The sequence below is a fragment of the Oncorhynchus kisutch genome, linkage group LG3 (assembly GCF_002021735.2).
Source record: "Oncorhynchus kisutch isolate 150728-3 linkage group LG3, Okis_V2, whole genome shotgun sequence".
Taxonomy (NCBI): domain Eukaryota; kingdom Metazoa; phylum Chordata; class Actinopteri; order Salmoniformes; family Salmonidae; genus Oncorhynchus; species Oncorhynchus kisutch.
In genome coordinates, this window is record NC_034176.2 from 66,272,269 (window position 1) to 66,299,805 (window position 27,537).

The 27,537-nt window shown below is 43.3% G+C and overlaps 1 protein-coding gene across 2 annotated transcripts in view; it reads left to right on the plus strand.

The window, feature by feature from the left end:
• The window catches only part of LOC109887782 (unconventional myosin-Ie), a 55,395-nt gene that overhangs the window by 5,835 nt on the left and 22,023 nt on the right, over window positions 1–27,537 (plus strand). For both annotated transcript variants that reach the window (XM_020479068.2, XM_020479074.2), the window contains exons 2-5: window positions 16,397–16,540; window positions 17,793–17,882; window positions 18,437–18,531; window positions 22,138–22,225. In XM_020479068.2, coding sequence (XP_020334657.1) covers window positions 16,397–16,540; window positions 17,793–17,882; window positions 18,437–18,531; window positions 22,138–22,225 — 417 coding nt within the window. The remainder of the gene's footprint in view (window positions 1–16,396; window positions 16,541–17,792; window positions 17,883–18,436; window positions 18,532–22,137; window positions 22,226–27,537) is intronic.

Here is a 27,537-nt window from a genome sequence, read left to right on the forward strand (position 1 = left end):
GAAACTCATGTTTTTCCTAGAAGTATATAGGTTTGATGTATTTTAGGCAATTTCATGCTGTGAGACAAAGATTTCACAACATATGTCACTATCATTTTCATATTTTCCAAATGTAGTTACCATGATATCAGCCCCATTGGGCACAGCTGGAGTCTTCTGTCTGCCTCTGGATATTTTCTGTCTTGTCTGTGGATCTGAGCTGAAGTGACAGGGTTATGTTTGCTCACTAGCATACAGACAAACATGCCCTGAATTCCATGGGTGATGCCTGCGTTCCAGTAAAAGGATAGCTCATCTCCCAGGTCTATCAATCTCTTTCCTGGGTGCACAGATTAATCATCAGTCACATGTCAATGTTTATGTCACTTTAGTGTTACTGGTGCATAACTGTAATAATTCTTACTATAAACTGAGTGGTTCGAGTCCTGAATGCTTATTGGCTGACAGATGTGGTATATTAGGCCCTATACTACAGGTATTTAAAAATATATATAATCATTTACTGCTCTATTTACGTTGGTAACCAGTTTCTAATAGCAGTAAGGCACCTCGGGGGTTTGTGATATATGGCCAATAAACCACGGCTAAGGGCTGTATCCAGGCACTCCGCGTTGCTTAGTGTGTAAGAACAGCCCTTAGCCGTGGTATTTTGGCCATATACAACACCCCCCGGGCCTTATTGCTAAATAATAAACAAGTAGCATCACAGTGAGAGTCAAGTGCACCTTTTTTGTAATTTTCAACATATATCCACTGTCTACAGTCTCCCACACTAAGGAGGTGAAACTCTGTTCAGCAACAAATAAGTAATAAAAGTCCTATCTAAAGCTTCTATTTGCATGTGTTTTCTCACCCGTTAGGACAGCTGTTGAGATGGAAAAATGTCACGCTCTGCCAAGAGCTGAGTTCCCTTTATGTCACGTGACTAGGGTGGGCATTCTAGTTTCTTTATTTCTATGTTTTCTATTTCTTTGTTTTTGGCCGAGTGTGGTTCTCAGAGGCAGCTGTCTATCGTTGTCTCTGATTGGGAATCATACTTAGGCAGCCTTTTTCCCACCTGTGGGTAGTTATTTTCTGTACAGTTTATTTGCCTTACAGAACTGTCCGTTTTTTCACTTTGTTATTTTGTTTGAGTGGTTTGATCAATAAAAATCATGAACACTTACCACGCTGCGTTTTGGTCCGATCCTCATTCCGACGAGAGACGTTACACTCTATCTGTTCAGCTTGTTTCCTTCCCACTGTCGCATTATGTCAAAAGATCATAGGCCTCTGATTCAGTGTTTGGGCTCCAGTACTGCCCCATGGAGACTTTATCAACCCATCTCAGTCTGTCACCGTGCCCTAGGTCACCATTGTTTTCACCCTGCGTCACTTCTCAGATTAAGTCTAATGACTCATTATGGCTTTCCTATAATCATCAATTAGCATACTATTGTGCCACACAATTTCTCACTGTATTATGCCAGTAATACCCATGATCTCATTAGCTACACGACCAGTCAAAAGTTCTTTATTTTTACTGTTTTCTACATTGTATAATAATAGTGAAGACATCAAAACTATGAAATAACACATATGGAATCATGTACAATGTAAGATGGCGCCAAAGAACATGGCTGACGTTTTACATTCTCCAAACCAACCAGTTTTTTTTGTTTGTTGCGTTTTGTTATTTTTTATTTATTGTGTACATAATGTTGCTGCTACCATCTCTTACGACCGTAAATAACTTTTGGACATCAGAAAAGCGATTACTCAACACGAACTGGAAGAAACTTTTTTTTTTACGAGTCCGACGAGAAAGATATCCTGCGTTCACTGGAAAAGGCCCAGATCCATGTCTTTTGCGTGAAGAATAGACGCCGGAAAAGGGGACGCAGATCGGGGATCCTTTGGAGAAGCCAGAGGTGACCGAGTAAACTCCCAATGCCTTCCATTCTCCTTGCTAACGTGCAATCGTTAGAAAATAAAATTGATGACCTATTATTAAGATTATCCTACAAACGGGACATTAAAAACTGTAACATCTTATGTTTCACCGAGACGTGGTTGAACAAAGAAACGGACAATAAAGAGCTGGTGGGATTTTCCATGCACTGTCAGAACAGAGACGTTACCTCTGGTAAGACGAGTGGTGGGGGTGTGTGTCTTTTTGTCAATAACAGCTGGTGTGTATAATATTAAAGAATATATATTAAAGAAGTCTCGAGGTATTGCTCGCCTGAGGTAGAGTACCTTATGATAAGTTGTTGACCACACTACCTACCAAGAGTTCTCATCTGTATTATTTGTAGCCGTCTATTTACCACCACAAAGCGAAGCTGGCACTAAGACCGCTCTCAACCAACCATAAGCAAAGAAGAAAATGCTCACCCAGAAGCGGCGCTCCAAGTGGCTGGAGACTTTAATGCAGGCAAACTTAAATTAGTTTTACCAAATTTTTACCAGCATGTCACATGTGCAACCAGGGGGGAAAAAATCCTAGACCACCTTTACTCCACACACAGAGATGCATACAAAACTCTCCCCCACCGTCCATTTGGCAAATCTGACCATAATTATATCCTCCCGATTCCTGCTTACAAGCAAAATTTTAAAGCAGGAAGTACCAGTGGCTCGATCAATACGGAAGTGGTCAGATGACGCGGATGCTACACTACAGGACTGTTTTGCTAGCACGGACTGGAATATGTTCCGGGATTCATCCAATGGCATTGAGGAATACACCACCTCAGTCATTGGCTCAATCAATAAGTGCATCGATGACGTCGTCCCCACAATGACAGTACGTACATATCCCAACCAGAAGCCATGATTATTGGCAACAGCCACATCGAGCTAAAGGCTAAAGCTGCCGCTTTCAAGGAGCGGGAGACTAATATGGATGCTTATAAGAAATCCTGCTATGCCCTCAGACGAACCATCAAACAAGCAATGTGTCAATACAGGATTAAGATTGAATATTACTACACCGGCTCTGACTCTCGTCGGATGTGACAGGACTTGAAAACTATTACGGACTACAAAGGGAATCCCAGACACGAGCTGCCCAGTGACGTGACCCTACCAGATGAGCTAAATGCCTTTTATGCTTGCTTTGAGGCAAGCAACACTGAAGCATGCATGAGAGCACCAGGTGTTCTGGATGACTGTATGATGACTGTGTGATAACGCTCTTGGTAGCCGATGTGAACAAAACCTTTAACTAGGCCAACATTCACAAAGCCGCCTGCCAGACGGATTACCAGGACGTGTACTCAAAGCATGCGCGGACCAACTGTCAAGTGTCTTCACTGACATTTTCAACCTCTCCCTGACCGAGTCTGTAATACCTACATGTTTCAAGCAGACCACCATAGTCCCTGTGCCCAAGGAAGTGACGGTAACCTGCCTAAATCATTACCACCCACCCCTTGGCACTCACGTGGGTAGCCTTTAAGTGCTTTGAAAGGCTGGTCATGGCTCACATCAACAGCATCCTCCCAGACACCCTAGACCCACTCCAATTCGCACACCGCCCCAACAGACCCACAGATGACGCAATCTCAATCACACTCCAACCGCCCTTTCTCACCTGGACAAAGGGAACACCTATTTGAGAATGCTGTTCATCGACTACAGCTCAGCGTTCAACACCATAGTGCCCACAAAGCTTATCACTAAGCTAAGAACTCTGGGACTAAACACCTTCCTCTGCAACTGGATCCTGGACTTCCTGACTGGCCGCCCCCAGGTGGTAAGAGTAGGCAACAATACGTCTGCCAGGCTGATCCTTAACACTGGGGCCCCTCAATGGTGTGTACTTAGTCCCCTCCTGTATTCCCTGTTCCCCCTCAACTGCGTGGCCAAACACGACTCCAACGCCATCATTAAGTTTGCTGACGACACAACAGTGGTAGGCCTGATCACCAACAACGATGAGTCGGTCTATAGGGAGGTCAGAGAACTAACAGTGTGGTGCCAGGACAACAAACTCTCCCTCAATGTGAGCAAGACAAAGGAGCTGATCGTGGACTAGAGGAAAAGGCAGGCCGAACAGGCCCCCATTAACATCGCTCCATAGTGGAGCGAGTCGAGAGTTTCAAGTTCCTTGGTGTCTACATCACCAACAAACTATCATGGTCCAAACATACCAAGACAATTGTGAAGAGGGCACGATAAAACTTTTTCCCCCTCAGGAGACTGAAAAGATTTGGCATGGGTCCCCAGATCTTAAAAATATTCTACAGCTGCACCATCGAGAGCTTGCATCACCGCCTGGTATGGCAACTGCTCGACATCTGACCGTAAGGTGCTACAGAAGGTAGTGTGTACGGCTCAGTACATCACTGGGGCCAAGCTTCCTGCCATCCAGGACCTATGTAATAGGCGGTGTCAGAGGAAAGCCCATAACATTGTCAGAGACTCCAGTCATAGACTGTTTTCTATGCTACCGTGTGGCAAGCGGTACTGGAGCGCCAAGTCTAGGACCAAAAGGCTCCTCAACAGCTTCTACCCCCAAGCCATTAGACTGCTGAACAATTCATAAAAATCACCACCGGACAATTTACATTGCCTGCCCCCCCAAGTTTGAGATTTTTGGTTCCAATCACCGTGTCTTTGTGAGACGCAGAGTAGATGCACGGATGATCTCTGCATGTGTGGTTTCCACCATGAAGCATGGAGGAGGAGGTGTGATGGTGTGGGGGTGATTTGCTGGTGACACTGTCTGTGATTTATTTAGAATTCAAGGCACACTTACTCAGCATGGCTACCACAGCATTCTGCAGCAATATGCCATCCCATCTGGTTTGCGCTTAGTCCCATTATCATTTGTTTTTCAACAGGACAATTACCCCAAACACACCTCCAGGCGGTGTAAGGGCTATTTGACCAAGAAGGAGAGTGATAGAGCACTGCATCAGAGGACCTGGCCTCCACAATCACCAATTGAGATAGTTTGGGATGAGTTGTACCGCAGAGTGAAGGAAAAGCAGCCAACAAGTGCTCAGCATATGTGGGAACTCCTTCAAGACAGTTGGAAAAGCATTCCTCATGAAGCTGCTTGAGAGAATGCCAAGAGTGTGCAAAGCTGTCATCAAGGCAAAGGGTGGCTAATTTGAAGATTTTTAAATATAAAATATATACTTTTGGTTACGACATGATTCCATATGTGTTATTTCATAGTTTTCATGTCTTCACTATTATTCTACAATGTAGAATATAGTAAAAATAAAGAAAAACCCTTGAATGAGTAGGTGTGTTCAAGCTTTTTACTAGTACTGTATGTATGGATGGATGGGATTAACTGTACATATCACTGAACCAAACATCAACTGTAACCCTCAATGAAAGGGTGTGATGTAGCTCTGCAATCCATGAGCAATTCTATAGTGACCAACAAAATATAAGATTAATGTCAGAGAATCTAGAGAATGTCAGCTGGAAATAATTGAAACTGTGCTATATTGTTCCCTTCAAAGCTGGAGAGGACTACAAACAGCCTACTGCAACATCTATAATTTTTAATCTTCTCACATTTTTACTGCACAAACCCTTTGAAATAAGATTTTATATGAGAAATGTATCAAATATTGCAGTGGAATCTGGTGTGTGAACATTTGCTTTGTGACAGTGAAGCTGATTGTGATTCATTAAGGTTATCTTTGTGGAATGTAAATCTTTGTCATTGGATTCATTGTGTATATTCAGAACAGTAAGTCATGAAGCTGTATTTGAGATAATTTTCCAATGTGTGTGTGTGTCTGTAGCTGTGACTGAGTTTGAGCTCTCTTCCATTTCATTTTTTAGAGCTGGTCAGCTGCTTGGACTGTTCAGACACAAAGTAAGTCAGTGACAAAACTAAGTTTTTTATTAAGTATTTTATTTTGATCTCTCTGGGCATGCTGTGTGGAAATACAGTGACAGACAGCAGCCTCATACCCAGTCCCAGACAGACTGTAAATGGATGGGTGTGTAAAGTAAAGGTCTGTGCCAGTGTTCTGTTGGGTAGGCCAGGTTATTACCAGTGTTCTGTTGGGTAGGCCAGGTTATTGCCAGTGTTCTGTTGGGTAGGCCAGGTTATTACCAGTGTTCTGTTGGGTAGGCCAGGTTATTACCAGTGTTCTGTTGGGTAGGCCAGGTTATTACCAGTGTTCTTTTGGATAGGCCAGGCTATTACCAGTGTTCTGTTGGGTAGGCCAGGTTATTAGGCCATACTTGGGGAGGGTGGAATGCTTTCTAGTGAGAGGTCGTTGTTGATGACTTCCTGAGTGTTTAACGTCAGCTCAGATGGGAGTTGTGCTGCTCTTGGTCGTCAGCCAGCACCCATTTCCCGGAGCGCCTTGGCGTAAGGTGCTCTAACCGGCATCGTTAGTCTGCCTGTTTTCTATGCCATCAGGAGTACACACAGCCCTTCATCTCTCTGATGCTACCTTCCTGGGAGCCATGCCAGATATGATCATTTAGGATAATTAATCACCCAATCTGGCTCTACTGTTCCTAGGACATCCCTGTTTTTTTTTCATGCACCCAGTTGAATTTGGGTATGACTATGGTGAATGTCTTATCTTTTTATTCAGTCCAAAAATAGATGGCAGAAAGAGAGTTTTAGTTCTTGCTAGTGTTTAATCAAGCTCCCACACGTCTGGCTTTGATTAACTTCTCGGTTATGCTTCCTTTTGTGGGCTGCTAATATCGCTTAAAAGGTTGTTGTATATTTGTATGAATCTGTCAAACTTTGTTTAGGCAGGGCAATTTTATGGCAGGCTGTAATTTATGCGCTCTAGTATGGACTTACTGTACAGTTGGCACCTAGTGTGGCTTCCTCTCTGTATATGTACACAGTGGCAGCAAGGCCCAACAAACAAATATTAACTTGTATAGAAGTTCACCTCTGTCGGATAGCTTATCACACAACTGATGTTATTGACACAGCCGGTGTATGTGTCTGTGTCCTCTTAGTGAAATTAATGTGTTCTCTGCTGTTGCCCTGTTGGACTGATCGATATGTCAGGCATCTGTTTGCCCCCCTGAAAGGACTGGTTCATAAGCAGAGGAATGAACTTGGTGGAGCCAAAGGAGGAAAATGACCCATACATCCAATGTATAAACTGGGTAATTATTATATTTATACCATGAACAAGCACAAGGCATACTTTTCTACACACCCAGCCAGCCACACCCCTTATGACGAGGTTCTCTTTCACATTTCTTTCTGACGTGTCACACCACCACCTGTATCCCTCCTATTCTGTCACTATCAATGTTATCTCTCTTACTCTCCATTGCAGTGATTAAAATTCCAGGCGATGAAAGCACTCAACGTGTCTTAGAGAATATACATCCACCTCTCTTTGCTCCAGCCACACAATTGAACAGTGTCTGACCTTCACAGACCTATCCCAAGGTAACTTGAGGCACTCTGGGCTCATTTCAGCCATGTTATGCCACAGTAGTACTGTGCCCAGAACCCAGACAGTTTTGGTACACATTGTAAAAACAACTCCTGCTGCATTGATGTGTTTTCCAGTGAGTGGCCCTCCCTCTTCCCCTTCTCCCATTCAGGAGTTCTCCTGTCAAGGCCTGGGAGGTCCTTTGTCATATATCTGTTTTAAATGGGCCAATTAGTCCAGGCCATAACCCATGACTGCTACAGGGCTAAAGCCTCACTAATTCAGAGGGTTTTCTGTTTATGGCAATTGACTCTCCTCCTGGCAACAGTCTCATCACAAGAGGAGATACCAAAATTCTTACTGATGCAGAAGGTGTCTTAGACCCTGAGGATGGAGTCTTTACCATGTCATGAAAGATTTATAGAGTTGATTTCTGAAAGTCTATCTTCAAGATACCCAGTGGATATTGAAGGGTGCAATGGATTTATGAGAAGTGGTTGGCTCCTGACTAGCAGGTGATTTCACAGCTGAGAAGCAGTATTTGGTATAATCCTTCAGTCATAGGGGTTTTCTTTATCTTTTGAGAAAACATAATTTAGAGTGGTAATTTATACTATAAAAACACGTTGCTAACTGGCAGTGTTGTAGCTTGATGTTTTATTCCAATACTGACTCCTAGAGAGTGCTACCATTATCCCTTATGAATGAGTATGAATGTCAGACCACCCAGATGTGTTCTACAGTAAAGGGATATTGAATGACCGTATAGCAGGGGTCCCCAATTACATTCAGCTCTGGGCCGATTTATCCTTGAGTGGATGGTCGGCAAGAATCCCAAACAGTATTTGACAAAAACAAAAATATTTAAAACCTTGATTACATTGGGATAAAATCACATATGCCTCTCTATTTATGCGTAGGAAAACTTGGGAACAGATTTCCAAAATGTAAATGACATTCAGCTGATTTCCTGGTGATTTTACAGTATTTTATGTCCAACAGCAAAGAGAACTTGGGGGGGGGGGGACAAATAAAATCATCCAGGGGCTGAATTTGGCCCGCGGGCCGCCTATTAGGGAACTCTGCAGTATGGTATTACTTGTTGGGAATGGGAGGGTATCCCTACAGGTGTCACACCTCACACAATGGCATTTTATTATCAGCCATGTTTACAGGAGTTAATTGAGGTCTACCTGATTTTACAGGGAGTGAATGTTGTTGCCACAGCAATGTTAAGCAGTGACAAGGGACCCACTTAGGTCTAGTTCAGGGAATTCTATGTGTGGCACGCATCTACCCGGTAATGTATGGCAAGCTGAAAAAGAAGGAGGGAAGGTTCTCTTTGACAGAGAGAGCAAACCGCCATACAAAAACTGAGACCAGGGAGATATTGTCTTTGCATAAATATATAATTTATCTTATTGTCGCTGGACATTTGCAAGAATTCCCTTCCTATTCGAGGGCTCCTAGCTGGAAGCTGTGTGACTGAAATCTGAGACTCTGGATAAATAGCAGCCGCTGTGTGGCACAGAAAATCATTGGTACGAATGAGAGCTCGCTGCAAATGGTTTGTTTGCATTCAAGCAGCAAGAAAAATAGTGTGGCTGTTCTAAAAGAGTAGGCCTACCCATGGCGACATCTAGCTTTTTTGAGTCTTTCTAAGTTTCACCCTATAACATAGCATATGCTATTACATTTAATTATTATTTTTGTGTCTAGAAGTGAATCTTAGCATAAACATTGTCATGTATTTAAGGGGGAATTATAAACTGTAGATGCATTCTCATGATATATGACATTTCACATGAGTTTCCATGGATAGGCACATAGAGGAACCTCTCTTTTGATACCTCTCCTCCTATCTCAGCTTACACCTCTCCTTATCCCTCTGTTTGTTCTCCCTGGGGAGGACACAGGCACCCAGCTATCCAGCCCTACCTAGCCCTGCCCAACCCTACCTAGCCCTGCCCTGCAGGCTACAGCTCTCTCCAGTTCACACTACCCTCAGCTACCATCTAGAGTTGATTTAGTACAATTATGTAACAAACGCTTATTCAACGTGTACGTCAGCCCTGGCCCAGATAAACAGTATAAGAACTTAGATAGTTAAGGAGTAGTGGTGGTTTTCTCTGCATTATTGATGTTGGTATATCTTTTCTAAGCAGGTGACTTCAGGGTAAGCTGCACAGCAGAATGAGAAGCACTGCAGCCTGGATTCTCATGTCTACCACTTATACCTAATAGATATAGACCAAACCTGGGGCGGCAGGTAGCCTAGTGGTTATAGCGTTGGACTAGTAACCGACAGGTTGCAAGATCGAATCCCCAAGCTGACAAGGTAAAAGTCTGTCATTCTGCCCCTGAACAATGCCGTTAACCCACTAGGCTGTCATTGAAAATAACTAACTGCATGTTTACAGGTGTTAATGTCTCTCAGACAAACACTGAATTGACTCTATTTGGAGTAAGTCACATTTTCATGAGCTTTGGTAGCGGGGACTGTTTCCACTGGCATTGGGCTCTGGGTATTTTCATTAATGGGTAGTTATGGCTGCCAGGCTAAGAGACCCAGACAGGGTCAGAAATGTTTTTACTTATTGACGCGAGACAACTATAAGTCCAAGTCTGGGTAGTGTTCTTAGGCTTGGCATGGATGTCTCCTCTACTGGCATGGTGCTGAGCAGTGGTGAAGCTGGCTCCCCGTTGGCTGTACCCTGGGTGTTGCTGCCACTTAGACAGCAGGCGCTGCCATGGTGCCCATGGTCCAGTCTGGGTCCAGATCCAGCTGAGAAAGAGGCTGCTGTCTAGGGTGCTCTGTGACCCTAATGAATATCCCATCCCATGGAGAAGCAGTGCATGGCAACAGCCCCACGCTGCTGCTTATTGTTACTTCTCTTTTCTCATCTTGAAATACCCCGGATGATGATTCAGACTGTTCAGACTACTGTCTCTAATATTAGAGACACCACAGTATTCTCAATCATCATCCAGGGTTTTTCAACCTCTCTCTTTGATTGCTTTGTTTTCTCCTCTTGACTTGTGGAAGGTTTACTCTCTTGTCAGCACTCTGTTCCTGGCACTGCTCTGAAATGAGTGGTTTTTAAAAGTGCAGATTCAGCAGTTGATCCAGAGCAGTGATAGAGTCCAGGTGGAAGCACTGCTTAGTGTTGGCCTTGATTTAGTTCTATTTAGTTTATGTCAGTTAAAGGGGCAATCCGTAGTTGAAATAATAACAACGCGCCCCTGTTTCGGTAAAACGTTGAGAGATGGGGCTGGAGAAACCATTCTCAAATTCATAGACCACGCTATGGATGCCAGGACATCCATGATATCAACATTATAGTTTTAACCATGTTTTGAGGCTATATCGGGTTTGTTTACATTTACTTTGTTTACAAACATTGAAGTAAAACAAGCTGATATCTTGGGTTCTGAAGGGGTACGACAGTTTAACTAAGCTCATGTGGCATTTATAAGTTATAGTCTTCAAGAATCAATTAGTACGCACCAAAGATGGATGTTACAATTGCAAAGGTCATAGCTGATGTATGGCTGTGTGACCTGACTGTGACCCGGGGTCATGGAGACAGGAAGTACTAACTGACATCATGCCTTCCAATGCTAGATATAGTGTGGGTGGTGTGGGGGATCACAGAGTATTTTCGGTTTGGGGTAGTGGGGGGGGGATTTTTTTTATCAACAAAATGCATGATGGCATTTCATACTGTAAGACTTAGTATATGTGCATCTGTCCAAAGCTTCTCAAAACTGTTTAAATGAAATCAAAAATATTTGATAAAATCATAATCCTTCTCTGGGGAGGGCAACCTGACTCAGAACAGAGCTGCTTTCAGAAATAAGGTCAGCTGAACTGCTACATGGTAGCACATGTTTGCACTTATCCAACACTGAGTGAAACCCTTGCATGAACAAAATACATTTGTAGCCTGATCTTGGCCACATCCCAAGCAATATCCACCAAGATGCCAGCATTTTAGTAGAGTTTAGCTATGGGGCATTTCCCATGTACATGCAAACCGGCTTTGGACACTGCTGGGTTTGTGTCTTAGTGAGGTTTACTGTAGACATCCAATAGCCTCTGTCTTCGTCAGGACCAAGAGGCTCTCTCCTGCAGTTTGCACTGAAGACCATCACTTCATTAACAAACCCTATCTTAATCTGTTGATGACAGCCCTGAGTCTTTGCTTGGTGTTGGCCAAACCACAACATGCTGGACAGCTCAGCCTGCAAGGCAGCTGTGGGAGGGAGGGAGGGAGGGGGCTGCACATTAGCCTTTTTTATTGCTTTGTAATATGATATCACACAGTTATTCAATTTATCTTTTCAGTTGACAAGACTGTGAAATACATATTTGAAGCCGTTTCAAATGTCATATTTTCATGTTTCAAATCTTCAAACAATCAAATAATAATGTTGTAGTCATCAATAATCTAGGCTAGTAAAAGATAAGCATATTTATTGAATGGAGGAGAGTTTATTCTCATAGATTGTTACTGGAAAGAGATCCCGTTCTGTAGTAGAGTGCAGCACCCAGAAAGTGGTCTTCTTAACACATGGTGGGCTCTGTGTCAAATCCAAGGTTGGAAAAGGAGAACAGAGTAAAAGTGTGGAATGGGGCGGGGGGGGGGGGGGATGTGCCGCCTGTTGTACTGAATCAAACCCAGCCATTTCCTGAGTTCAGCTCTGCTCGGCACTCTCCATATATGGTAATGGTATTTGCATGAAAAAAAGCCTGGCATTATGAATCTGAGGTTGGTGCAGAAATTCCTCAACTGCTGTCGGGATAACTTTAAGGAAAACGTCTGGTCCCAAACCTGGGAGACTTTAAGGAGTTGATTGTTATTTCCGAGAGAGAATGAGATCAAGTAATGAATCAGGTTAATCCTAGATCTCTTTGGACAGAGGTCCCAATCATACTTCCTGGGATCAAGGTTGTTTGGACATCTGTGAAACACATAAAATGTGACTGGAATTGTACAGAAGCAAAGATCATTAGTTAAGACTGATGCTCTGTAGTATGCTGTTACTAAGGGCGGTCTGTGTGTAGAAGATGGTTGTTAAGATGTACTCAGAGGGAAGTCAGTGCTGGTTCCATGGTGATGTTATTATTGGTAGCTCCCAGTCCAATCTGTCTCCTAAGGGACTGTATGCTCTCCGACCTTCAGCACGGACTGACTCACCTCAACTTTTCCACTAACCTGGGGAATCATTTACCAGAGAGAACAGCATCCTGCCTTAGACTAGATCTCAGTCAAAACACATAGGTAGGTTTCAACCAGAGCCACACATTAGCAGTTTATGGCACAGCTGTTACGGTTTTCTAGGTGTGAAAGAGAGTCGGACCAAAATGCAGCGTGTAGATTGCGATCCATGTTTAATGAATAACGTAAACATGAAGTAACACAAACACTATAAAACAAAGAATGTAAATAACGAAACGAAAACCGAAACAGCCTATACTTGTGAAAACTAACAAAGATAGGAACAAAGATAGGAACAAAGATAGGAACAAAGATAGGAACAAAGATAGGAACAAAGATAGGAACAAAGATAGGAACAAAGATAGGAACAAAGATAGGAACAAAGATAGGAACAAAGATAGGAACAAAGATAGGAACAAAGATAGGAACAAAGATAGGAACAAAGATAGGAACAAAGATAGGAACAAAGATAGGAACAAAGATAGGAACAAAGATAGGAACAAAGATAGGAACAAAGATAGGAACAAAGATAGGAACAAAGATAGGAACAAAGATAGGAACAAAGATAGGAACAAAGATAGGAACAAAGATAGGAACAAAGATAGGAACAAAGATAGACACAAAGATAGACACTAAGGACACTAAGGACAATCACCCACGACAAACTCAAAGAATATGGCTGCCTAAATATGGTTCCCAATCAGAGACAACGATAAACACCTGCCTCTGATTGAGAACCACTCCAGACAGCCATAGACTTTGCTAGATAACCCCACTAGCTATAATCCCAATACATACACACCAAAACCCCAAGACAAAACACACCACAATACAAAAACCCCATGCCACACCCTGGCCTGACCCAATACATGAAGAAAAACACAAAATACTTAGACCAGGGCGTGACAACAGCATCCAACAAGCAGTCACAATGATTGGCTTTATAACCACTGTCATCAATAAGCTATTATACATTCTTATAAATGTTTATTAACTATTTTATTGGTGCATATTTATGAAAGTTATTAGAAAATGTTAGCAAATTATTTTAAACATCTCAATGTACCCAATGTTCTCCTCTAACCCCCATGGAAAATACTCTGAACTTTTGACTCCTGTGTTTCCGGCTTATGTCCTCTCCCCTCTTCAAGTAGAACATTATAATTCCCAACAAAGCAGCAACAGGATAAATATAGCACTCTAAATAGCCTAGTGTGGTACTTAATTTTCATTTTTGGATGTAGGGTTGTGTCCTACAGCATACATGGTGCTGGCTCTAATAACATTTGCCTGGGGTTGGTCTATAGATCTGGGCTGTTTTATGCATATGTTTGGTGGGCTCAACTGCAACATCTGTAGTAGATTCCATGCACAATGCAGTTAATGTCATTTCTACTGCATTAGAGCATGACAATGAGATGAAGCTGATGTGTTGGATTTCAGATGAGTATGGAAATATAACAGAGACGCTAAGTATAATATTATTATATGTTATTGATCAACTAGTCCTTGTTCTGAATGTTTATGATCGCTGCCAGGAGACTGGACTGTTTCTCCTGTGTAAAGGGCTCTGTGAACCTCTGACTTGGCTCATGCTTTATCAAGAGTCTGTCTGAGTAGTCTCACATACATACTTTGATTGTGATGTAGTCAAACATGGAAATACAGTATAACAAATCAGCTGTATGTGACCAGGTGAAAAAACCTTTCCAAGCCAAACCTTCATATCATAACCGCTACACACAGCCTACATCGTTGTCACCATATTAGCTAACGTCATAGTCAACATCGCTTCTAGAACTAACGCGTTAATAAACCGTCTACAATCATGCAGTACAATCAGCAAGCAGTTTAGCAGTTACACCGGTGGGCCTTGGTGGTAAAACATTTATAAAACCGGAAGTTTACCTTGACTTGGAAGCAGGGCCTAAAATTAACACCCGCCACGTGCCAAATCTGTGTAGATTTAGGCATTGGCGGGTAAGATGTCTATTTCAACAATGACTAAAAAATGATTTAATCTATTTTACAATAAGGCTGTAACGTAACAAAATGTGGAAAAAGGGAAGGGGTCTGAATACTTTCTGAATGCACTGTATATCTTCAAATTCCTGAGACACCAATTTCCCAGTGTCCCATCAATATTCTCTTCATTCACACATCTCCATTGAGGTGTTTATGAGCTCCCAGGGTATGGAATCACATGTAATGCACCCTGCTTAGCGCGCCAATGAGAGGAGAAATCAGCCTTTTCTTCTTCTGTTTTAAAAAATGTAGTAAAACATGATAATGGGAACCGTCTGGAAAATAATGGAGCAGTAATTTATGTCTTGGCTCCTGAGTGAAAATGCACATAGAAATAGTCTGAGAAGCTATTAACATTACTCACTATGTTCCATGCTAAGAGTGAGTCTGTAAAGAGAGGTTGTGGTGTTTATTTTGTTGGTGTAAGAAAATTGAGCCACCCCTGAGAACGTTAATGGTTCATTTGAGCAGTCTCTCTGCCTTGACTTTGTACAAGTCAATTACTGAAAGTTACCATGGCTTTCCATTGGTGTATTAAATCTACTGTGGTGTTACTTTATTTTAATGTAATTTCACCATGGTTTTGCTCTGTGCTTTGGTAGAGAAAGTACATCTTAGTGCAACTGTGCTTTTTGTCTTCAACCACAAATCTCCATTTAACAAGTGATTGTTACTTGTTATTCAGCAGCATTCAGTCTGCTGTAGCCTATGGAATCTGAAATATGGAAGTGTTGCTGCCATCTAATCTATGCACCAGCCCTTTCCAATCTGAACCGCTTCAAAAGTTGAAACAAAGCATTCCAGAACCAGGAAGAAAAAACAGGCGTAGAAATACAAATCGTTCAGCTGTACAGTATGTAAAGCTGCACTCCAGTTGAAAGGTATACTAGAATAGAATATGGGGTGTAAATGCTCTTTCTCAGTGGAATCAGGAGGCAAACAGAGCGTTAAATGGCATTGAGATGTGTCCAGTGTTGACTAATGTTCTGGATCTGGTCTGTGGCTTTAATTGGTTCTCCATCCAGGAGAATAAGACTCACTCCTCACAGCACATTGTAATCCTTTCCCCAGTAGCCAGATGACATTGACTCACAGCACATGATGAATGGCCTAAGCTTTCTGGAGACCCGCTCTCAAAAAACAAAAGCTAACTGAAACGGAGGTAGGAGAGGAAGAGAGAGGGAGGTAAAGGGAAAGGTCTGACAGCAGTCAGAACACAACATCAAAGAGCCAACATCAAAGAGCCAACAACACACTGAAAGCACTTTTGGGAATCCTGACCTTGCACCTATTAGAAGTTAAAAAAAATATCAAAACTCTGCATGGGTGAAAATGAGTTACTCAGGGGAAAGCCCAAGTTCATTTCAGTTGTTGGACAGTTTTCTGCTTTTAACCTCAATATATTCTTGAGGTCTGTAAGAGTGAAGCTGAATACTCTTCTTAGGGATTGTATAGGCCTACGGGGCTGGGGCATTTACAGATCTGGCCCTGAATGCTCTCAGCACAGCCACACAAAACCATTAATGTTGTAGGAAAGTAGCTGCACTGACTAGTACTCTAGTACTCTCACCGAATGTGATGATTTCAGTCCTAGGTAAGGGTAAGCTTCTGCTAATTAAGTTATTTTTTTCCTGGTCAGGTCACGCGGTCAGGGAAAAACTCCTAGCCTAGATATTATTCTGTCCATTATAGTTTGATGCAGCTGCAAGCAGTCTGAAGGCACTAGTTGTCTGAAGGCACTTACAGATGTGTATTGTGTTCTGTGTGTTCCAGGGGAGCCGGGGCCACTACCGGTACCACTGGCAGAGCCACAATGTCAAGCAGAGTGGAGTGGACGACATGGTGCTCCTGTCCAAGATCAACGAGGACGCCATTGTGGACAACCTCAAGAAGAGATACATGGACGACTACATCTTTGTATCCTTCACATTCACACACCGTTCACACCTCGATGAAGAATGGCTAAGCCCTGCCGTAGACACACTCCCACTGTTCCCAGAATAGCTGAGTGACCATTCCCAGTGCTGTAATAACTCAGATTAATGATCTAGTGTTTGAGGCTCCAGACACTGGGCTACTCCCACCATGTACCGCCAGTGGCGAGGGGGAGACGGGCCTCTTTGCGCCCCTATCTGGACCCCTGACTTCAGCTTCCTTCACCTCCAGGCTGGAATGGATCTTAATCAGGTTTACTCTGGTTTAATCTCACCATGCAGCAATATGGAAAGAGGTTGGAGGAAGGGTTGCTGAGAAATGTACAGTATGCCTTGCACAGTGAATGTGAGCAGTGCAGCTACTTTCCTACAACAGTAATGGTTTTGTGTAGCTGTGCTGAGAGCATTCAGGGCCAGATCTGTAAATGCCCCAGCCCCGTAGGCCTATACAATCCCTAAGAAGAGTATTCAGCTTCACTCTTACAGACCTCAAGAATATATTGAGGTTAAAAGTTTTGTTCTTGTGCCCATATAATGTATCCTAGTAGTGTTGAAATGTTTGGGTCTCTGAATGACCCTTTTGATGGAAAATGTTGAAAGTTCTCGAAGGAGCTCATTAATTAAAACCTCATCTGTGTCCTGGCAGCCTTTTGGATTATAGAGTTGAGCAGATGCTGGCCATTTTAGATTGAAAACTCTGAGTCAATCCTCTGATTTTGGTCAGAAAATAGCATCAACACAGAGTGTTCCAGCCAGTGGCGTACTGGGGCTGGGGTCACTGCAGGGCGCCTTCAATACCAGCTTTATGTGCCGGGAGCTGCTTTGGGCCGCAGGGCCAAAACCTCACATCACTACACTGCTGGGCTGTTCACTCTGATGTGTGAACACTGTGTCTTTACAAGGCTTGTGTCCAATCACCACACACTCCAGTGCTACCACACAGATGCACATTGCAATGACGTCATGGGCCCAATTACTCACAGTTAGGTCATTTTTCTCCATCTACTCCAAGAGAGACTCCGTCAAGATTTATAAATGTGTTCTGAAACTGCATTGTCTTAAAGAGTAAAATGAGTGGAGGGTTGTCATTGGTGCTCAATGCAGATGACTAGTGAGCTCTGGGAATTCTTAGTGTTCTTTTTTCCTTTGACCATGTGAGTCACTGGGACCTGAACAGTTGATATTAATGGTACTTATGTGTCATTGGTAGGACCCTTAACCCATAACCTCTACAGACTTACATTGGCCCTGTGCTCATCTCTGTTAATCCGTTCAAGCAGATGCCATACTTTGGAGACAAGGAAGTGGAGATGTATCAGGGCGCGGTGAGCAGCCTTTTCTCTTTCGACAGGAGTATGAGACAGGGTACCAAAAGGTTTTTCTATTTGGGAATAAATACAACTCTGCTATGACTGTATTCAACTTGTATCCTAATTGTTTGCACAACGTCACCTCATACCTCATAGCAGCTAATACCTCTACTGATGTTATCAGTAGAAAGAACAAAGTTTTAAATGAACTGGGTTAGGTGTGCTTCAAATACCTTTTCCAGCAGCACCCCTCAGTTGGTGCAGATTTAGAAACGTGCCTTACCCGTTGAAAAGGCCTGGCAATTCCTTCAGTACAGCCTGTTTAAGTCTGTATTGTTTAAGGTGTTCTTGGCCAGCGTACTGAAAGTGGACTTGGCTGCCAAATCAGACGTTAACTATGTTTGATAAAAACAGTTAACCCTTTGACTTTATTACTTCATTACACAAATTACTCCTAATTCTTTACAGTCTTGCCTTTACAGTCAGTTTTCCACTTAGGACCAAGAAAATGGACCCACCCAGTTTTTTAAAGAGATATTCTTAGGTCATGATCTCTGTTGAACCTCCAGGCCCAGTATGAGAACCCTCCTCACATCTACGCCCTGGCAGACAACATGTACAGAAACATGATGATCGACAGGGAGAACCAGTGTGTCATCATCAGGTGAGTCTGCCTGCCTGCTTTTCTCGTTATTATGTCTCAGGCACCTCCCCTCCCTTTCAGTGTTTGTGCATGGGGAGAAAGGGTGACAACTGAAAACCATAACAACAGAGCTGGTATGTGGGAAATGCCTGTGAATGAGGCAGAAGTCAAGAGGCAGGGAGGGGTAGGAGGAGACTGCATGGTGACACAGGTGGAAGAAGAGTGCTGCTGTTGAATGTGATGATAATAGATAGGAAGGGAACCAACAGGATCCACCAGCTGACTGGGAGGAGTGCTGCTGAGTGACAGTGCCCTGCTCAGTCAAGGTTCTTCAACCAGAGTCTTAATCCACCCTCCATATATCACAGCCTGCTGGGAAAGGCACACTGGGAAAATACACCTTCAAGTCTAAAAGAAATGGCCTCATGTCTCTTTTCTTGTGTCAGCTGGTTGATTTTAGAAAACATTCTCAGGATGTAGAATGAAAATAAAACACAGCGTCTGTTTATGCATTAGCTTCCTGCTTTTATAAAACAGGAATTGTTCCTCTGCTGTTATGGATTGAGAGCGGATGAGTAGTGACAATTAACACATTTGGGAGTATACTGTATATTACACATGGATACGGATTATTCGCTTCAGACAGACAGAGGATCACAAGACTGTTTGAAAATGTAATGGACTCTTTGGCTATGCCCCAAATATAGCTTCCTTTCCTCTTTAGACCACTCAGCTGAAAAGACTTGACAGTTGAAAGCAATATGATTGAACCAAACCAAAGTCTGTCTTACCAAGCAGTGGTCAAGAAGGAAATGTAAAATAGCCTAACTGGCCATTAAAATGTGTTTGGTCACAGCCCTGGATTCCTGGAAGCTAGTGGTAGTCCAGAGATCCTTCCCTAGTGTTGTGAAGCCTATAGTGGGTAACATGACTGTACAATGGGTTCCCATGGGAGTAGGCCTCCCAATGGAAAAGTGTTGTCTCATAGTTGAGGCTTTATGTTGTGGGCCAGTCACCTGAGGCCCGGGGCCCGGATGGTTACTGTAGTGTCCCCTGGTTCAGCACTTTCCTCCCGTTGTTTAGACAGCTGCCAGTACAGATTCCCACATGAAAGGAATGGAAGTGGAGTTGTGATGCACCAGGTCAGCAAACAAAGCCCTTCATGAAATTGCTGTCCAGGCAGTGTGGTCAGCACTGTACTGTGTTGGACCTTTTTTCTTTCCCACTTATTAAAGAAGTCATTCAACATGACATGAGTCATCTGACGTGGTCAAGTGGTGTTGACTGGGATTTCTGTCAATGTCTGACTTCATCTATTTGTCTGCACTCAAATGTTTGGGAGAGGAAAGCTAAGTAACTAACTCCCTGAGTGGTTAAAACACAAATGATGCCATCATTTCATATATAGAAGTGCTTGCGCTTCTACAAACACTGACGCTGCAATATTTTGAATCACATAGCACCATTTCTGTGGTGCACAGTTTTTGCCGTCCTTTCTTATCAAGGCTCTGGCCAGTGAGTTTACAGATCTATCCCGGGAAAGGGTGGCCTGAAATGTAGTGTCTAATGACACACTATACTCTACTCTCTGCTCATATAATAGTTTTCTTCTGCTTATTAATGTAGGGAAGTGTATTTTCTCCCCCACTGAAATGACATGCTTGGTAATGGGTCATTGTTTCATGGGAACAATGACATGGGAAATGGAGAATCCATTTAAGTTTTACAGTTTGTCACTATTAATGGATGGACCCTTCAGTTGCAGGAAAGTATGCTATCCAGCAAGTTGAAATGAAGCCATACTTCAGTCACACCTTGTGTGTGTGTGTGTGTGTGTGTGTGTGTGTGTGTGTGTGTGTGTGTGTGTGTGTGTGTGTGTGTGTGTGTGTGTGTGTGTGTGTGTCCGCCCGCCCGCCCACGAACACAATGTGCCTAATCATACAAATATGCATAACTAGTATCCCTCGTCCCACATCATACTCAGCATGCATTCCATAGCTGATGTCTGTAATGATCACTTCAGGTGCTTTCTTTGTCAAGCTGAGCTGTGAGTGACATCAGTGAGCCCAGTGATTCAGCGCTGAATGTAGTACTTTACAGTAAGCCGTCTATAACGACACGACTCTCATTCTGTCCTTGTTTGGCCAATAAATGGGAGAGGAAGTCAACAATGTGTTAAGCATCTGCGTGCTGTGTAATTACAACAATGGGCGCACCCCTCATGAGGGTAAAAATAGGATGTGATTCAAACTCCAGACCCTAGCCTGCTCCAGCTGAAAAGAGCATGCCCATAAGTCCAACGTGTTCAGATGGGTTCTCTTAAGGGTTAAGGTCCTACAAATGCTTATTGGCAAAGATTAGAGGGAACATTGGTTCACATTTGGTCGCTAGTCAGTGTACTGACTGTATTTTGAGTGCATTGTAGTCTATATCTAGAATTATTATAGTTGTTTTAGTTTTGAATAGCTGTGTAGCAAGCTAGACTGAATACTATAGAGGAGCAGACTATGATCGGCCTAAGGGAGATGAATAAGCATAGAGTTGCTTTGATGACTTCTTATGGCGTCCTCAAACGGTCTGCAGCTGTGTCGTCTCAGAAGGGCATTACTGACATGACTCCCCTTCAAAAATGAAATTAAAAAACAGACTCCTCTGTCATCCACTGCCAAACCACATATGTCTAAATAAGTATGACCCTGGTGAAGTGAAAGGACAGGAGGAAAAATGCAAGGAGAGGTTGAGGAAAGAGAAGGAAGAAAAGAAACTGGGCAAATGTGACAAAACAGAATTAGGGTTATTAGCCCCTTCTAGAGTGGGAGGTTAACTGCTGAGAGGAGTCTGATTTTGGTTGGCATAAACCACAGAGAAGGAGAGCTGAGTGAATATAGGAAGTGGAGTCTCTGTGGACAGGAAGTCAAGAAATGGCATTTCACCTGGTAATTCTGGATGTTTGAAAAAAGTTGCTTTGAAGTGAAGGGTTTGGCTCAGCTGGGAGAATTGGAGGAAGAGCATTTATGACTGGCTCAACTTCTGTTCCTACATCGCACATTAAAGAGAAGAGAAAAGAGGCATGGGTCAAATTGAGAAATCCCCTCCTTCAATAGTAGGCCACCTTCATGCTAATTGGGATAAGAAGAGACAATAAAGGAGCATTTTGGTAAAGTGTTATTTAACATACTGTCTGGTACCATAAATCTGCAACTTCTTTTTCAGCTTCGCAGTTCAGTTGAATTTCCACAGAGAAAGTGTATACTCTCATTTACTTGTTATGATACAGTTGACAACAACGTGGGCATCCTTGAATTGTACATTGTGTTTCAGAGGACTGCCCTGTTATAGGCACCATTCTGATCTCTCTACTTTGTGTTTCAGTGGACTGCCCTGTAATATGCACCGTTCTGACCTCTCTACTTTGTGTTTCAGTGGACTGCCCTGTTATATGCACCATTCTGACCTCTCTACTCTGTGTTTCAGTGGACTGCCCTGTTATATGCACCATTCTGATCTCTCTACTTTGTGTTTCAGTGGACTGCCCTGTTATATGCACCATTCTGACCTCTCTACTTTGTGTTTCAGTGGACTGCCCTGTTATATGCACCGTTCTGACCTCTCTACTCTGTGTTTCAGTGGAGAGAGTGGTGCAGGGAAGACGGTAGCAGCCAAATACATCATGGGCTACATCTCCAGAGTATCTGGAGGAGGACCCAAAGTGCAGGTGAGCTCAGAGAAGCTACTTCCATTTTACACCGGTAAACACCACTCAACTACAGTTGTGAAAATGTGATTAATCTCAGACGATCACACACATCCCCTGTCATTTACAATGTACCTTATTAGGTCAGTCCATCCTAATGACCGGTTGCTGTTTCCTGTCTAAACCTCCCCTTTCCGCACCACCCAAACCATCTCCCGCCATCCCTCCCTCCAATCTCCCATTATCATTATCAATCCATCATCAGCCCATCCAACCCCCAAATACTCCCCCCCAGCAGCCATCTGGCCCCCATCCTACTCAGCAGATGCCCTGTCCCCAAGCCACCCCTCTCCACCAGCCTCCCTGGTATTATTGGCCCACTGAAAAGGGCTTGGAATTTCCAGTCTGTAGGAATATAAGCTGGATCACAAGACGCTAACACTCAGACGCAATTGTGATGGCAGTCATTTTTTTTGTCTGATTAGTATAGTGCTTTTTCCACCCTGGAATTATTATTATTAGTCAAGGTTTCAAGTTCAAAGCTAATGTTAGATATCATGCTCTCAGTGAGTCATGTGGAAAAGGGTGTATGACTGCATTTGGAAAATATTTACATTTTGTTACGTTACAGCCTTTTCTGAAATGGATTAAATTGTTGTTGTTTTTCTCATCAATCTACATAATACCCCATAATGACAAAGCAAAAACAGGTTTTTAGATTTCTTTTGCAAATGTATTTAAAAAAAAAAGGATTACATTTACATAAGTATTCAGACCCTTTACTCAGTACTTTGTTGAAGCACCTTTGACAGCGATTACAGTCTAGAATCTTCTTGTGTATGACGCTACAAGCTTGGTGCCTGGTTTCCTCCAGAAGTGATGCTTGGCAATCAGGCCAAAGAGTTCAATCTTGGTTTCATCAGACCAGATAATCTTATTTCTCATGGTCTGAGAGTACTTTAGGTGCCTTTTAGCAAACTCCAAGTGGGCTGTCGTGCTTTTTACTGAGGATTGGCTTCCGTCTGGCCACTCTACCATAAAGGCCTGATTGGTGGAGTGCTGCAGAGATGGTTGTCCTTCTGTAAGGTTCTCCCACCTCCACAGAGGGACTCTGCAGCTCTTTCAGAGTGACCATTGGGCTCTTGGTCACCTCCTTGACCAAGGCCCTTCTCCCCCGATAGCTCAGTTTGGCCAGGCGGCCAGCTCTAGGAAGAGTCTTGGTGGTTCCAAACGTCTTCCATTTAAGAATGATGGAGGCCACTGTGTTCTTGGGGAACTTCAATGCTGCAGACATTTTAAGGTAACCTTCCCCAGATCTGTGCCTCGACACAGTCTTGTCTCTGAGCTCTACGGGCAATTCCTTCGACCTCATGGCTTGGTTTTTGCTCTGACATGTACTGTCAACCGTCAACTGTCAACTAAGCATGCCTCTCCTTAATGTCAATATGTCTTGTCCATTTCTGTTCTGGTTAGTGTTTATTGGCTTATTTCACTGTAGAGCCTCTAGTCCTGCTCACTATACCTTATCCAACCTATTAGTTCCACCACCCACACATGCAATGACATCTCCTGGTTTCAACGATGTTTCTAGAGACAATATCTCTCTCTTCATCACTCAATACCTAGGTTTACCTCCACTGTATTCACATCCTACCATACATTTGTCTGTACATTATACCTTGATGCTATTTTATCGCCCCCAGAAACCTCCTTTTACTCTATGTTCCAGACGTTCTAGACGACCAATTCTCATAGCTTTTAGCCGTACCCTTATTCTACTCCTCCTATGTTCCTCTGGCGATGTAGAGGTGAATCCAGGCCCTGCAGTGCCTAGCTCCACTCCTATTCCCCAGGCGCTCTCTTTTGACGACTTCTGTAACCGTAATAGCCTTGGTTTCATGCATGTTAACATTAGAAGCCTCCTCCCTAAGTTTGTTCTATTCACTGCTTTAGCACACTCTGCCAACCCGGATGTTCTAGCTGTGTCTGAATCCTGGCTTAGGAAGACCACCAAAAACTCAGACATTTTAATTCCAAACTACAACATTTTCAGACAAGATAGAACTGCCAAAGGGGGCGGTGTTGCAATCTACTGCAAAGATAGCCTGCAGAGTTCTGTCCTACTATCCAGGTCTGTACCCAAACAATTTGAACTTCTACTTTTAAAAATCCACCTCTCTAAAAACAAGTCTCTCACCGTTGCCGCCTGCTATAGACCACCCTCTGCCCCCAGCTGTGCTCTGGACACCATATGTGAACTGATTGCCCCCCATCTATCTTCAGAGTTCGTGCTGCTAGGCGACCTAAACTGGAACATGCTTAACACCCCAGCCATCCTACAATCTAAACTTGATGCCCTCAATCTCACACAAATAATCAATGAACCTACCAGGTACCTCCCCAAAACCTTAAACACGGGCACCCTCATAGATATCATCCTAACCAACTTCCCCTCTAAATACACCTCTGCTGTCTTCAACCAAGATCTCAGCGATCACTGCCTCATTGCCTGCATCCGTAATGGGTCAGCGGTCAAACGACCTCCACTCATCACTGTAAAACGCTCCCTGAAACACTTCTGCGAGCAGGCCTTTCTAATCGACCTGGCCGGGGTATCCTGGAAGGATATCGATCTCATCCCGTCAGTAGAGGATGCCTGGATATTTTTTTTAAATGCCTTCCTAACCATCTTAAATAAACATGCCCCATTTAAGAAATTTAGAACCAGGAACAGATATAGCCCTTGGTTCTCCCCAGACCTGACTGCCCTTAACCAACACAAAAACATCCTATGGCGTTCTGCATTAGCATCGAACAACCCCCGTGATATGCAGCTGTTCAGGGAAGCTAGAAATCATTATACACAGGCAGTTAGAAAAGCCAAGGCTAGCTTTTTCAAGCAGAAATTTGCTTCCTGCAACACTAACTCAAAAAAGTTCTGGGACACTGTAAAGTCCATGGAGAATAAGAACACCTCCTCCCAGCTGCCCACTGCACTGAAGATAGGAAACACTGTCACCACTGATAAATCCACCATAATTGAGAATTTCAATAAGCATTTTTCTACGGCTGGCCATGCTTTCCACCTGGCTACTCCTACCCCGGACAACAGCACTGCACCCCCAACAGCAACTCGCCCAAGCCTTCCCCATTTCTCCTTCTCCCAAATCCATTCAGCTGATGTTCTGAAAGAGCTGCAAAATCTGGACCCCTACAAATCAGCCGGGCTAGACAATCTGGACCCTTTCTTTCTAAAATTATCTGCCGAAATTGTTGCCACCCCTATTACTAGCCTGTTCAACCTCTCTTTCGTGTCGTCTGAGATTCCCAAAGATTGGAAAGCAGCTGCGGTCATCCCCCTCTTCAAAGGGGGGGACACTCTTGACCCAAACTGCTACAGACCTATATCTATCCTACCGTGCCTTTCTAAGGTCTTCGAAAGCCAAGTCAACAAACAGATTACCGACCATTTCGAATCTCACCATACCTTCTCTGCTATGCAATCCGGTTTCAGAGCTGGTCATGGGTGCACCTCAGCCACGCTCAAGGTCCTAAACGATATCTTAACCGCCATCGATAAGAAACATTACTGTGCAGCCGTATTCATTGATCTGGCCAAGGCTTTCGACTCTGTCAATCACCATATCCTCATCGGCAGACTCGACAGCCTTGGTTTCTCAAATGATTGCCTCGCCTGGTTCACCAACTACTTCTCTGATAGAGTTCAGTGTGTCAAATCGGAGGGTCTGCTGTCCGGACCTCTGGCAGTCTCTATGGGGGTGCCACAGGGTTCAATTCTTGGACCGACTCTCTTCTCTGTATACATCAATGAGGTCGCTCTTGCTGCTGGTGAGTCCCTGATCCACCTCTACGCAGACGACACCATTCTGTATACTTCCGGCCCTTCTTTGGACACTGTGTTAACAACCCTCCAGGCAAGCTTCAATGCCATACAACTCTCCTTCCGTGGCCTCCAATTGCTCTTAAATACAAGTAAAACTAAATGCATGCTCTTCAAACGATCGCTACCTGCACCTACCCGCCTGTCCAACATCACTACTCTGGACGGCTCTGACTTAGAATACGTGGACAACTACAAATACTTAGGTGTCTGGTTAGACTGTAAACTCTCCTTCCAGACCCATATCAAACATCTCCAATCCAAAGTTAAATCTAGAATTGGCTTCCTATTTCGCAACAAAGCATCCTTCACTCATGCTGCCAAACATACCCTTGTAAAACTGACCATCCTACCAATCCTCGACTTTGGCGATGTCATTTACAAAATAGCCTCCAATACCCTACTCAACAAATTGGATGCAGTCTATCACAGTGCAATCCGTTTTATCACCAAAGCCCCATATACTACCCACCATTGCGACCTGTACGCTCTCGTTGGCTGGCCCTCGCTTCATACTCGTCGCCAAACCCACTGGCTCCATGTCATCTACAAGACCCTGCTAGGTAAAGTCCCCCCTTATCTCAGCTCGCTGGTCACCATAGCATCTCCCACCTGTAGCACACGCTCCAGCAGGTATATCTCTCTAGTCACCCCCAAAACCAATTCTTTCTTTGGCCGCCTCTCCTTCCAGTTCTCTGCTGCCAATGACTGGAACGAACTACAAAAATCTCTGAAACTGGAAACACTTATCTCCCTCACTAGCTTTAAGCACCAACTGTCAGAGCAGCTCACAGATTACTGCACCTGTACATAGCCCACCTATAATTTAGCCCAAACAACTACCTCTTTCCCAACTGTATTTAATTTTAATTTATTTATTTATTTTGCTCCTTTGCACCCCATTATTTTTTATTTCTACTTTGCACATTCTTCCATTGCAAAACTACCATTCCAGTATTTTACTTGCTATATTGTATTTACTTTGCCATCATGGCCTTTTTTGCCTTTACCTCCCTTCTCACCTCATTTGCTCACATTGTATATAGACTTGTTTATACTGCATTATTGACTGTATGTTTGTTTTTACTCCATGTGTAACTCTGTGTCGTTTTATCTGTCGAACTGCTTTGCTTTATCTTGGCCAGGTCGCAATTGTAAATGAGAACTTGTTCTCAACTTGCCTACCTGGTTAAATAAAGGTAAAAATAAAAAAATTTAAAATTAAAAAAATACCATGGAACCTTATATAGACCAGTGTGTGCCTTTCCAAATAATTTACAATAATTTGAATTTACCACAGGTGGACTCCAGTTAAGTTGTAGAAACATCTCAAGGATGATTAATGGAAACAGGAGGCACCGGAGCTCAATTTTGAGTCTCATAACATTGGGTCTGAATTAGAGGTCGGCCAATTATGATTTTTCAATACCGA